General features: G+C 46.3%; 1 protein-coding gene across 1 annotated transcript in view; it reads left to right on the top strand.

Moving 5' to 3' along the window:
- Positions 1–436: 436 nt before the first annotated feature.
- Positions 437–12,421, top strand: part of TRPM7 (transient receptor potential cation channel subfamily M member 7) — a 125,283-nt gene continuing 113,298 nt past the window's right edge. Inside the window, exon 1 of the mRNA XM_049781432.1 lies at positions 437–624. Coding sequence (XP_049637389.1) covers positions 622–624 — 3 coding nt within the window. The 5' untranslated portion in view covers positions 437–621. The remainder of the gene's footprint in view (positions 625–12,421) is intronic.

Genomic DNA, 12,421 nt, shown 5'->3' with positions numbered 1-12,421 from the left:
TCGGCTTCGGGGCGGGCGGGGGCGGGGCGCTCGTGGCCGGCGCGTGCGCGAGGCGGGGCGCGCGCGTGTGTCCGTCACACGTCACGTGACCCTCCACGCGGCTCGTCTCCAGCCCCGCCTTTCCCAGAGCCCGGAGGTGGCGGCGAGGCCGGGGCGGGCGGGGGCGGGCGAGGGCGGGGCTCGGGGGGTGGGGCGGGGAACGCCGACTCGCGCCCGGCCGCGCGCCTCGGGAGCGCGCGCCCTCACGTGACCCGACGCGACGGGACGGGACGCGACGCACACGGCGCGCCCGCGGTCACGTGGCCGGCCCTGAGCGGCGTCGCGGGCGGCGGAGGCGGAGGCGGCGGCGGGGGCGGAGCGGCGCGGCGGGCGGGCGCGCGCGTCCCTGAGGCCAGTCCCCCGGCGGCGCTGGTCGCACAATTATGAAAGACTCGGCTTCTGCTGCTGCCGCTGCTGCTAGCGCCGGAGCCGAGTCGCCTGCGAGCGCGTCCCCCCGGGCTGCCCCGCTCCGGCGGCCGCCGCCGCCGCCTCCCGAGACGCGCCCCGATCGATGGCTGCGGGCCGCGGCGGGCGAGGAGGTGGAGCCGCTGCCCTTGCGGAGGAGCCCGCCGCGTGACGAGGATGGTAGGCGCGGGCGGCGGGCGGCGTCGCGGGCTCCGCCGGGGAAGGGCCTCGGGCCGCCCGGGTCGCTCCCGGGCGCGGCTGCGCCGGCTCGGCGGCCGAGGCCCCGCGTCCTCCGTGCGTCCCGGGGGCCGGCGGCCCGGCGGAGGGCGGGGGCCTGGCTCGGACCCGTGCCGCACGACGCCGTGGCCGCGCTCCCGCTCCCGCCCGTTCGCCCTGCCGAGCCCCGGGAAGGAGCCCGGCGGGGACGGACGCGCGCGGGGCTTTGCCGGGGCTGCCGGCTTCTGCGCCCTTCCGAAAGCCAAGCGTCTCCCGAACACGACTCGGCTCGCGTGGGAAGACGGTCGCGAGCGTCGCGCACAACCCCGCCGCGGCGCCGAGCGGGTCTCCGCGGAGGCTGCGCGCAGGTCCCGCGGCTCTCACGCGCGCCCGTGGGGACCGACGTGCGGCGATGGCGCGCCGCAGTTTCTCACTCCGCAAACGGTTTAAGTCCCTCCAGCGGCCCCGCTGAACTTTCACGTCTCAGTACGAGACGTGTTTTGCGAGTCTCCCTCGTTCTCCCGTCTCCTCGCCGTTGGTTGTGGGGCGTCTGAATCGAACGTATTTTATTTGGAGAGACGCTTTGAATCAGCTCACTTCACTCCTCTGCAGACTTTTCCTTTATAGGTAGTACAATTCGCTGCCATTGACTGTGCTCGAGGTAGTTGCCAGTCTTTAAGTCTGTCCTGGAAGTCTTTAGCCCCAGGTGTTGTATTTAAGTTCAACCGGTTATCTTTTTTTTCTCTTGGTTTTTGGGTCACACCCGGCAGCACTCAGTCTTACTCCTGGCTCTACGCTCAGAAATCGCTCCTGGCAGGCTCGGGGAACCCTATGGGATGCTGGGATTCGAACCACCGTCCTTTTGCATGCAAGGCAAACGCCTTACCTCCAGGCTATCTCTCCGGCCCCTCCACTGGTTATCTTAATGTCTTCTTATCTTTTGGAACTTTCAGTAGTTTGAGTGGAATCTAAATTTCTCTTGTTTCTGTTGCTTTTCATTCATGCCCGATTTTAAAATGGTAGATGTACTCCCCGAACTCTGGTTTGTGTACACAAGCTGTCACTTTTTTTTGGGGGGGGGGTTGGGTCACACCCCGCGATGCTAAGGAGTTACTCCTGGCTGTCTGCTCAGAAATAGCTCCTGGCAGGCACAGGGGACCATATGAGACACCGGGATTCAAAGCAACCACCTTTGGTCCTTGATCTGCTGCTTGCAAGGCAAACGCTGCTGTGCTCTCTCTCCTGGCCCACTTATTCTTAGCATAGAGTCTGAACTCACTATTGCTTTATGCTTTAAATATGTTGATCCTACCAGAGAAATTCTCACTTGAAAAATTTGAAACTAAGGCAGGAAGGTAGCTCTGTAGTTCGGGATGTAAGAACACTTGTCTTACCATGCGTAAGGCGCTAGCTAGTAAGTATCTGCAGCAGAGGTGGAAAGAAAAAGAAAAAAAAAATGAGGCGCAATTTTTTTTTTCATTGCTTCTAGCTGGTATGGAAGTTTTTCAAGATTTTCAATTCAGTTACATTGCAACCTTACGGTTACCCTAAAAAGACTCTTTTCTATAGTATGAATTTGTTGAGTCTCCTCAACTTCCAGATAAACACTGAAAAGTTCACCTTTCAGAAAACTTTAAAACCAATCAATCAAAAGGTAATATAAAACAAAATAACAAGAAATGAGAATTTAAAAACTAGAATAAAATACAATTTTGTCTCAAAATGACCTTACTGAAGCTACTGGAAATATTTATTTAATTTATTTGGAAGTTGCTCACTGTTGAATATATTTCCAGGGTCAGGAGTGGGCAAGATGTGTTAGACAGCTTTCCCACATTAAAATAGTTCACATTCTAGTTAGTTATTTGTAAGAGATTTCCTTTCAGTTATCAATGGGAGACATTTTTACTTTATAAAGCATTTGGTGTCTACTTTGTTGCAGATACTGATATTTACTAGCATAGACAAAAAATAAAAGGATACTGTTGCATAGATAACTGGAATAATAATGGTGATTTTCAAGGGAGAAAGACTTAGATAGGTTTGCAAAGAAGCTGAGAGTGAGGAACGATGATTTTTGGTCAGCAGAGGTGACTCAGTAAGCTGAATTATGTAATACTTTGCATGCAGGACACTGGGATTCAAGCTTCATGGTATCCTGAGCATTTCTCAAAATAAAAAACAAAACAAAAAAAAAGGAAATGTGGATCTTGTTAAAGTCAGTCGGGATTAGAATTAGCCTACAAGTAGGGTGTTGAATTATGTGAATTATGTAGCTTATGTGTTGATTTTTTCTCCAGTTTTTTGGGTCACATCAGAGATGCTCAGAGTGTATTCCTGCCTCTGCATTCAGGAATTACCTCTGGTGGTGCTCAGGGGACCATATGGGTTGCGGAGTATCAAACCGAAGCCAGGCAAAGTGAGCGCTGTGCTGTCTCTCCAGCCCCAGTAGTTTGCTTTTAGACTAGAGAACTGAACTTTAGAAAAGAAAAACATCTTGGTTTATTTTGGGAATGGTTGTGCAAATACTTAGTGTACATAGTTTTAAATTTAATGTTAGGGATTTTGAACAGCACTCTGTGGTATTAGGATGGTGGGAGAGGGTTGCTATTGGAGGTTCTTAGGGGGGCCTTGCAGTGATGGGTATTAAAGCCAGGACTCACACACATAGCATGTACTCCAGCTCTTGGGTTTTTTCAAAAAACTGCCCCTCCCCCATACATAGTTTTAAACGAGTAGGGATTATGGGATAAAATAAGGTGATGGTACAACTGTACATGGTGCAGTTGGTAGGAAAGGTCAATCTTTTGGTTTGTTTTCTTTGGGTTTTGATTTTTGGGCCAGTACCAGGGGACTTAGGGCTTACTCTTGGCTCTGCTCAGAGATTACTCCTGGTAGAGTTCAGGGACTGTATGTGGTGCATGGGATTTGAACTAACAGGCACCTTTACTTCTATACTCTCTCTGGTCCTAGGGCCAGTATTTTGAGTACAGCATGCAGAGGAATAGATGAATTTGGATCTTATTTTGGAGATTTTGGGGAATTCACATAAGAAAAAAATATGGAGGATGACTTGGTGAGTATTTAAGCTGAAAAGAGAGTTATAAAAAGAGTTGATAGCAAGTGGGGGCCGGAGAGATAGCGTGGAGGTAAGGCGTTTGCCTTTCATGCAGGAGGTCATCAGTTCGAATCCCGGCGCCCCATATGGTCCCCTGTGCCTGCCAGGAGCAATTTCTGAGCCTGGAGCCAGAAATAACCCCTGAGCACTGCCGGGTGTGACCCAAAAACCACAAAAAAAAAAAAAAAAAAAAAAAGAAGAGTTGATAGCAAGTATTCGTTTTATTTTTGTTTGGGGGGGGTCACACCTGGTGTTGTTTATAAGGCTTAAATTTGAGGGGGAGAGAGGGGAGAGAGAGAAGCAGACAGACAGACAGACAGGCAGGCAGACTCGGAGGCTGAGAGGATGAAAACAGGGCTTTTCACATGTGGCATGTTCTGTAGCCCTTTTAACTGTCCCTATCCCCCTCCTTTTAAGTTTGGTACTTGGAGACAAAATTCTGTGTGATTAAGGTAAATTTAGAATGGGAGCATCCTTTCACTATTTTTGGGGATTAAAACAGAATCACTTACGTGAACTGATTCTTAAAAGCTAGAGGCTCATGTTAGATATCCAGTACTGCCTGTTCCTCTGAGCACTGCCAGTAGTGAACTCTTATGACATTCCATGGCGGACCGTATGGGATGCTGGAGACTGAACCTAAGTAGGCTATGCACAAGGCAAGTGCTTAGCCAGTGTACTATCACTCTGCCCCCTGAATTAGTATTTTTGGGTATTTTAATGAGACTAATTCTGTTCATTTTGGACTTGGAAAATGATTCTAGGTAGCCAGAAAATTACTCTGACCTTTAACTTATGGGGGGGGGGGATTTGTATTAGGTTTGTTTGTTTGCTTGTTTTTAGACCATACATAGTGGTATTAGAGATCAATCTCCTGCTTACAAAGCATGTGCTTAGTATTGTAAATTCTGTCTTTGGACCTTAATTTACTTAACCATTTAGATTATTTAGAAGTTTATTGGGGGCCGGAGATATAGCACGGAGGTAAGGGGAGATATAGCACGGAGGTAAGGCATTTGCCTCTCATGCAGAAGGTCAGTAGTTCGAATCCCGGTGTCCCATATGGTCCCGAACCTGCCAGGAGCGATTTCTGAGCATAGAGCCAGGAGTAACCCCTGAGCACTGCCAGGTGTGACCCAAAACAAAAACAACAACAAAAAAAGTTTATTGGCCTTTTGATCTGGAGGTAAGCAGATTAACTTTAAAGTTGGCAGATATGATTCTCACCTAAATATCTTTGCCACCTTACCCTCTTCAATGACTATCACTGTATCCTCTCCTCTGTAAAAAGCAGATGATAATCTTTTCTATATGTCACCTCAAGAACAATACTAGGAATGGATTGGAGAGATAGTACAATGGGCAGTTCTACTGACCCAGAGCTTGATGTCCGGTACCACCGATGGAGTCTTGTCAGGAGTGGTTCCTGAGTAGAACCAAGAGTAAGCCCTGAGCAGTGTCAGGTGTAGTTCAACAAAACAATAACAATGCTAGAATTAAAGTTTGGGACATGGGGCCGGGTAGGTGGCGCTGGAGGTAAGGTGTCTGCCTTGCAAGCGCTAGCCAAGGAAGGACTGCGGTTCGATCCCCCGGCGTCCCATATGGTCCCCCCAAGCCAGGGGCGATTTCTGAGCACATAGCCAGGAGAAACCCCTGAGTGTCAAATGGGTGTGGCCCAAAAAAAAAAAAAAGTTTGGGACATAACTATTTGACATCTTCCCCACACAACGTGAGGTCATTTTAATACTAAGTGTGATACCTAAACTGTCCAACTATCAGTTGTATAGAAAACACAACCTTTAAAATACCGAGTTTCTCATGGAAAGAAAAAAATAAAAACCTGTGGAGTCAGAGTCTCATCAGGAATACTGCAACACTGAGCCCATAGTTCACTGAAAAATATGTGCAAAGTGAGATTTAGTAGGCTGTGTTTTCTGCTTCCTCTGATGATATATAGTAAGTTGGGAATGATAGAAGGGAAGTTTCCTGAGCTGCAGACTAATACTTAATAAAAGAGACTGGAGAAACAAGAACCAGAATAAAAAGATAGACCTGTAAATGGCCTTTTGGTATGTGATTCAATATCTTCCTTATCTTTGAGTGTGATTTATGGGGTCAGAAAAATAGTATAGGGGCTAAGGTGCTTGCTTTGCATGTAGCTGATCTCAATTTCACCCCTAGTAATGGATGCCATCCCCTGAGCACTTCAAAGTGTGGCCCCTTACCATGCCCCTCTAACTATACCCAAATAGTTTTATTGACTAAGTAAAAGAATAGTTTTGGTAACTATTCATAATTTAAGCAAATCCGATTACTATCATAAATGGTAGAGTGGTATTGATTTGCCAAATAGAAGCTTAGAGAAGAATAATTGTATTTGGGATGCATGTGTATTTATGAATGAGATCTAAGTTGACAGTTAAGGTTAAAAAAAAATTAGAGTGAACCTAGTCCTGTTTCAGTGCTTAGGTATCACTCCAGATAGTGCTTGATGGGGGAGTAGGGGAACCTCACCAGTGTCAGGGATTGAGCCTGGGCCTTCTGCATTCATTCTCATCCTTTTGAGTCATCTCTCTGACCTCTATCTTTCGTACAGTGAGTCAGCATTTTTACATGTATAATCTTACATGGATATCTGGGAGTAGAGATGCAGGTGTCCAGGTAGGGGCATCTTCAGCATGACAGAAGAGCCTAAATATTGACCATCATAGTCAATAAAGTTGTGCAATTTTCCCCCTTATTTTCTTAAGAATGTGTCTTTTTTTACGAGAGAGAGATCTGGGAAGCACATGCATTTTACTTTACTACTCAGCCACCCAAGCAGTGCTGGGGGACCAGAGCGGGTGAGAAGTGGGGCCTCCAGGGCTACATCCTGCCTAGATGGCACTATGTGGTGCCAGAGACCAAGTTGAAATCTGCTACATGCAAGGCACACACCTTAACCCCTGTACTATCTTTCTGTACAATCGTCTGTTTGGTGGTCTTCTTTTGAATCTTAAGTACAGTTGTTTCTTTGTCTTAGAATTTTCGATTGCATCCTAGTTTCTTTCTGGGGTAGGAATCACTCAGTGATTCTGGGGGAGGCTAGGAAAGGAGAGAACCATGTGGTGCTGGATATGGCCCAGCTTCCCGCATGCAGAACATATGCTCCAGCCCTTTGGTTGAACTCCCAGTGTTGTATCCTAGATCAGCATTCTCAGTGGGGGACCATATGGACCCTTAGGATAGTCCAAGGGGCCACAGGTGAGAATTGTGTAAGTGGGATGGGGCATAGAATGAGACTAGAAGGTCAAGTGGTAGGAAGAGGCGCCACAGGAAGGAAGCACACTCAGAAAACAGCTAAGAAACTGTCCTAGGTATTTTGTATATTATCTTATAGTGACTATGAGTTCTGTTCCTGTCCTCTGAATTCAGAGTAATACCACTACTTGGGGAGGAGGATGCATACCTGGCAGTGTTTAGGGGCCTCTCCCTCACTCAGGAATCAGTCCTGGTGGCCTCAGGGGACAATATGGGGTGTCAGAGATTGAACCCTGGTCGACTATGTGCAAGGCAAGGCCTTACCTGCTGTACTCTCTCCTGCCCTTTTGTTAAAATAGTTAAGGACTGGGCCCGGAGAGGTAGCACAGCGGCGTTTGCCTTGCAAGCAGCCGATCCAGGACCAAAGGTGGTTGGTTCGAATCCCGGTGTCCCATATGGTCCCCCTGCCTGCCAGGAGCTATTTCTGAGCAGACAGCCAGGAGTAACCCCTGAGCACCTCTGGGTGTGGCCCCAAAACAAAAACAAACAAAAAAAAAAGTTAAGGACTGAGTGTTTTTGTCCAACCATATTAAATATCTAACTTATTTCTGTCCCCTCTGAAAAATGGGGTTTTGGGGGATAATTAGGATCCACTGGGGTTATCAGTATAGGACTCTGAAGTGATAAGGTCATTGCCCTTAATAGAATAAATTTCTAAGAATCAGCCCTTTTTCCACCATGCCAGGAAGCATACCTGCAATCTGAGGTGAGGGTGCTCGCAAATACCAATACTATGCTCTTGAGTTCAATTTCTACAACTATTATAAATAAATTAATGGTTGTTTGGGCCACTTAGTTGATATTTGTTACGACAGTCTGTGTAGCTAATAAATTCCAAATTCAGTCTTTAGTGCACAGGAAAAAGTACCTGTCCAGGTATTTTATTTTTATTTATTTTATTTTAATAATTAATTAATTAATTATTTTTATTATTATTTATTTCATTTTATTATTTTATTATTATTTATTTATTTATTTTATTTTTTTTGTTTTTGGGTCACACCCGGCAGTGCTCATGGCTTACTTCTGGCTCTATGCTCAGAAATCACTACTGGCAGACTTGGGGGACCCTATGGGATGCTGGGATTCGAATCAACATCCTTCTGCATGCAAGGTAAATACCTTACCTCCATGCTATCTCTCCGGCCCTGGTATTTTATTTTATTTTATTTTATTTTATTTTATTTTATTTTATTTTATTTATTTATTTTTTGGTTTTTCGGGCCACACCTGTTTGATGCTCAGGGGTTACTCCTGGCTAAGCGCTCAGAAATTGCCCCTGGCTTGGGGGGACCATATTGGATGCGGGGGGATCGAACCGCGGTCCTTCCTTGGCTAGTGCTTGCAAGGCACACACCTTACCTCTAGCGCCACCTCCCTGCCCCCCTCCCCGTAATTTTTTTTTTTTAAACCGGCTTTTTTTTTTTTTTTTGGTTTTTGGGCCACACCCAGCGGTGCTCAGGGGTTACTCTTGGCTGTCTGCTCAGAAATAGCTCCTGGCAGGCACAGGGGACCATATGGGACACCGGGATTCGAACCAACCACCTTTGGTCCTGGATGGGCTGCTTGCAAGGTATACACTGCTGTGCTATCTCTCCGGGCCCTAAACCAGCTTTTGAATTCAGTTGAATCCCATACCTTGGTGCCAGAGGGTTTGAGCAATTACCATATTTTTTGCTCTATAAGTCACACCTGACCAGCACATAGTTTTTAGATGCTCTCTTCTTCTATACTCAGGCTTCTGCAACAGGTGGTATTTTTTTGGGGGAGGGAAATGTGTGGACCACATTTGGGGGGAGGGGAAGTGTGTCATATGGTATGAAAAATACAGTAATATCTAATATGTAGAACTCCTTTTTATAACTTTTGTTTTTAGAATTTTTTCATTGTTCTATGTTTACTCTTATCTTGAATTTAGTATTTTAAGTTCTTGCATCATGGTTAAAACTAGAATTTTTTTTTTTTTTTGGCCACACTCGTTTAATGCTCAGGGGTTACTCCTGGCCAGGGGCTCAGAAATTGCTCCTGGCTTGGGGGGGACCATGTGGGATGTCGGGGGATCAAACCTTGCAAGGCAGACACCTTACCTCTAGTGCCACCTCGCGGGCCCCAAGACTAGAATTTTTATTGGAATTTTAGCTGTTTGTAGTTGTGAAACCTTAAAAACCTAGAAAACCTTTCAAAAATTTTTTTTGCTGTTTCTTTTAAGTATAGACTACATCCAACTTTTATTTATTTACTTAGTTTTTTTTTTTGGGGGGTCATACTTGGGAGTGCTCAGGGGTTACTCCTGGCTCTACGCTCAGAAATCGCTCCTGGCAGGCTCGGGAGACCAGCTATGGGATCTAACTGTGGTCCTTCTGCATGCAAGGCAAAGCCTTAACTCCATGCTATCTCTTTGGCCCCACTATGTCCAATTTTTGCCTGCCTCTGTGCTAAGTTGTAATTCTCCTTTTTGTTTTGTTCTGAAGATAAATGATTGTTCCTTGGTAGTGTTATTTATCCAAACTTTCTTAGCTAGAAATTCCTTTTTAAAGTTAATATATTTTGAGGCCAGAGTGATAACACAGTGGGTAGGGTATTTGCCTTGCATGTAGCTGTCCTGGATTCAGTCCCCGGCATCCCACATGGTCCCCTGAGCCTACAAGGAGTAATATCTAAGTACAGAGCCAGGAGTAAATCCTGAGCGCTACCAGGTGTGCCCTCCTCCAGTTAATATATTTCTGTTATATAGAGAGCAGTACAGTATACTCAGCTGTAAAAATCAATATTTCCATATATGTTATTTGAAGTATTTTATCAGCAGTTTTTTTTTTTTTTGTTTTTTTTTTTGTTCTTTGGTTTTTTGGATCACACCCGGCAGCACTCAGATTACTCCTGGCTCTACGCTCAGAAATCACTCCTGGAAGGCTCGGGGGATCATATGGGATGCCAGGATTCGAACCACTGTCCTGCATGCAAGGCAAATGACCTACCCCATGCTATCTCTCCAGCCCCATTATCAGCAGTATTTTTAAGTTTTTCATGGATACTGACCCATCAGCATCTAGCCAAGAAGATATCCCAGTGTTTCTTTAGACTAGGATGTGGTTGGCAGGTTTATATCATTTAAAGGAGCATTATTTACCACTGGCTGCTATCCCTGCAATTTTGTTACATTGCTGGGATATGTTTGTCAAGCATTGTGCCTAAAATGCTGAATTATTTGAGTGAGTGAGGGAAGGGAGATGAGGGTTTGGGGCGCACTCAGCTGCTGTACTTGAACAGGGATTTAGCCACATGCAAGACAAGCCCTTAACACCCTGAGCCTCACTTTCAGAGCTTTTTAGAAATGGGCTGTTACCCTATTTTATAGGTAAAGAAGCTAAGGTACAGAAACTGACTTTTAAGTTTCCTAGATAATCAACTGAACTGGATCTTTTCTATTTGTTTTGGGGCTACTCTGGGCATGCTATTTGGGGGGGGTCCTTCCTGGCAGTTTTTAGGAGGACCAATTGGTGGTGTGGAGGTGAGCTATGTCTCCAGCATGCAGAGAAAGCTCCACAGTAGTCATCTGAGCTATCTCCTGGCCCCTAGAATCCTAGTCTGAAAGATAGTACAGTGAGCAGGAGGGTGATTGTCTTGCATGCAGCCAACCCAGGTTAGATACCAGGTATCCCATATGGTTCTCTTGTGTCCATTGGGAATGATATTTGATCATAGCCAGGAGTAACCTCTGAGCACTTCCAGGTGTGGCTCAATAACCAAAAGCAATCACAAAAGCATCTCTCTTTCCCTCCTCCCTTCACCTCCTTCCCCTCCTTCCCCTCCTCTCTCTCCTCTCTTTTCTCCCTCTCTCACTCTTCCATTTCTTCCTTCCAAGATAAAACTCTGGACCTCATATATGCAATAAATGCATTCTATCATTGAGTTCTCAGTCTCAATCTGTGCTTTTTTTGTTTGTTCGTTTGTTTTTTGTTTTGTTTTTGGGCCACACCCGGTGATGCTCAGGGGTTACTCCTGGCCATGCGCTCAGAAGTTGCTCTGGATTGGGGGACCATATGGGATGCCGGGGGATCGAACCACGGTCCGTCCAAGGCTAGCGCAGGCAAGGCAGGCACCTTACCTCTAGTTCCACAGCCCGGCCCACTAACATTCTTTAATTATAGTTTCAACGTTGAGCTATGGCAATTAGAACTTTTCAGATTTATGTGTATAGGGTGCCACCTCTTGGCAGAATTTTGGTAAAGCAGCTTTAGCGAACGAGACAACTACCATTTGGAATTTATATGTATGTGTCCACCTTTGATAGGGTACCTGGTGACAGCAGAAACTGAGTTTTCCTTTTTTTTTTTTTTTTAAATGTTTTGAAGAATTTGTGATTTTTGTTTGTTTTGGGGCCATGCCTTTGCCAAGGAGCTACTCCCATTTCTGTTTGAGTATGTCTTCTAGAAATACTGAGGGACCATGCAGTGCTGGGGATTGAATCTGGGCTTCCTGTCTACAAAGTATGTGTTCAGCCTATTGAACTGTCTCCTCACCCTAGACTTATGAGCCTGGACATGTGATTTATTAATATTAATATTAGAAAAAATGAAGGGCATATACAAAAATGCTGGAGTTTGGAACATATTTATACTTTCTGTGATACAGTGAGAAAGAATCCTTGCAGTCAGGAATGATTGTGAGCAGCTTAAGTAGATGCCATAAGAGATAGTCTTTTGGGCCCAGAGAGATAGCACAGTGGCGTTTGCCTTGCAAGCAGCCGATCCAGGACCAAAGGTGGTTGGTTCGAATCCCGGTGTCCCATATGGTCCCCCGTGCCTGCCAGGAGCTATTAAAAAAAGAGAGATAGATAGTCTTTTTATTTTTATTTTTTGGTTTTTGGGTCACACCCGGCAGCACTCGGGTTACTCCTGGCTCTATGCTTAGAAATGGCTGCTGGCAGGCTCGGGACCATATGGGATGCTGGGATTTGAACCACTGACCTTCTGCATGCAAGGCAAACGCTTTTCCTCCATGCTGTCTCTCTGACCCCAAGAGATAGTCTTAAAACATTATAGTACTTTTGCATATCTGTAGTCACAAAATTTTCTTGGTTGTTTTTGTTTTGTTTTTTTTTTTGGTTTTTGGGCCACACCCGGTGACACTCAGGGGTTACTCCTGGCTATGCGCTCAGAAGTCGCTCCTGGCTTGGGGGACCATATGGGATGCCGGGGGATCGAACCGCGGTCCGTCCTAGGCTAGCACAGGCAAGGCAGGCACCTTACCTCCAGGGCCACCGCCCGGCCCCTTCTTGGTTGTTTTTATTCTCAGGACCATACCCAGTGGTACTCAGGGCATACTCCTGGAACTGTGCTCAGG

The sequence above is a fragment of the Suncus etruscus genome, chromosome 10, assembly GCF_024139225.1.
Source record: "Suncus etruscus isolate mSunEtr1 chromosome 10, mSunEtr1.pri.cur, whole genome shotgun sequence".
NCBI lineage: Eukaryota > Metazoa > Chordata > Mammalia > Eulipotyphla > Soricidae > Suncus > Suncus etruscus.
The sequence above is the reverse complement of the archived record's forward strand: the minus strand, read 5'-3'. Positions and strand labels throughout refer to the sequence as shown.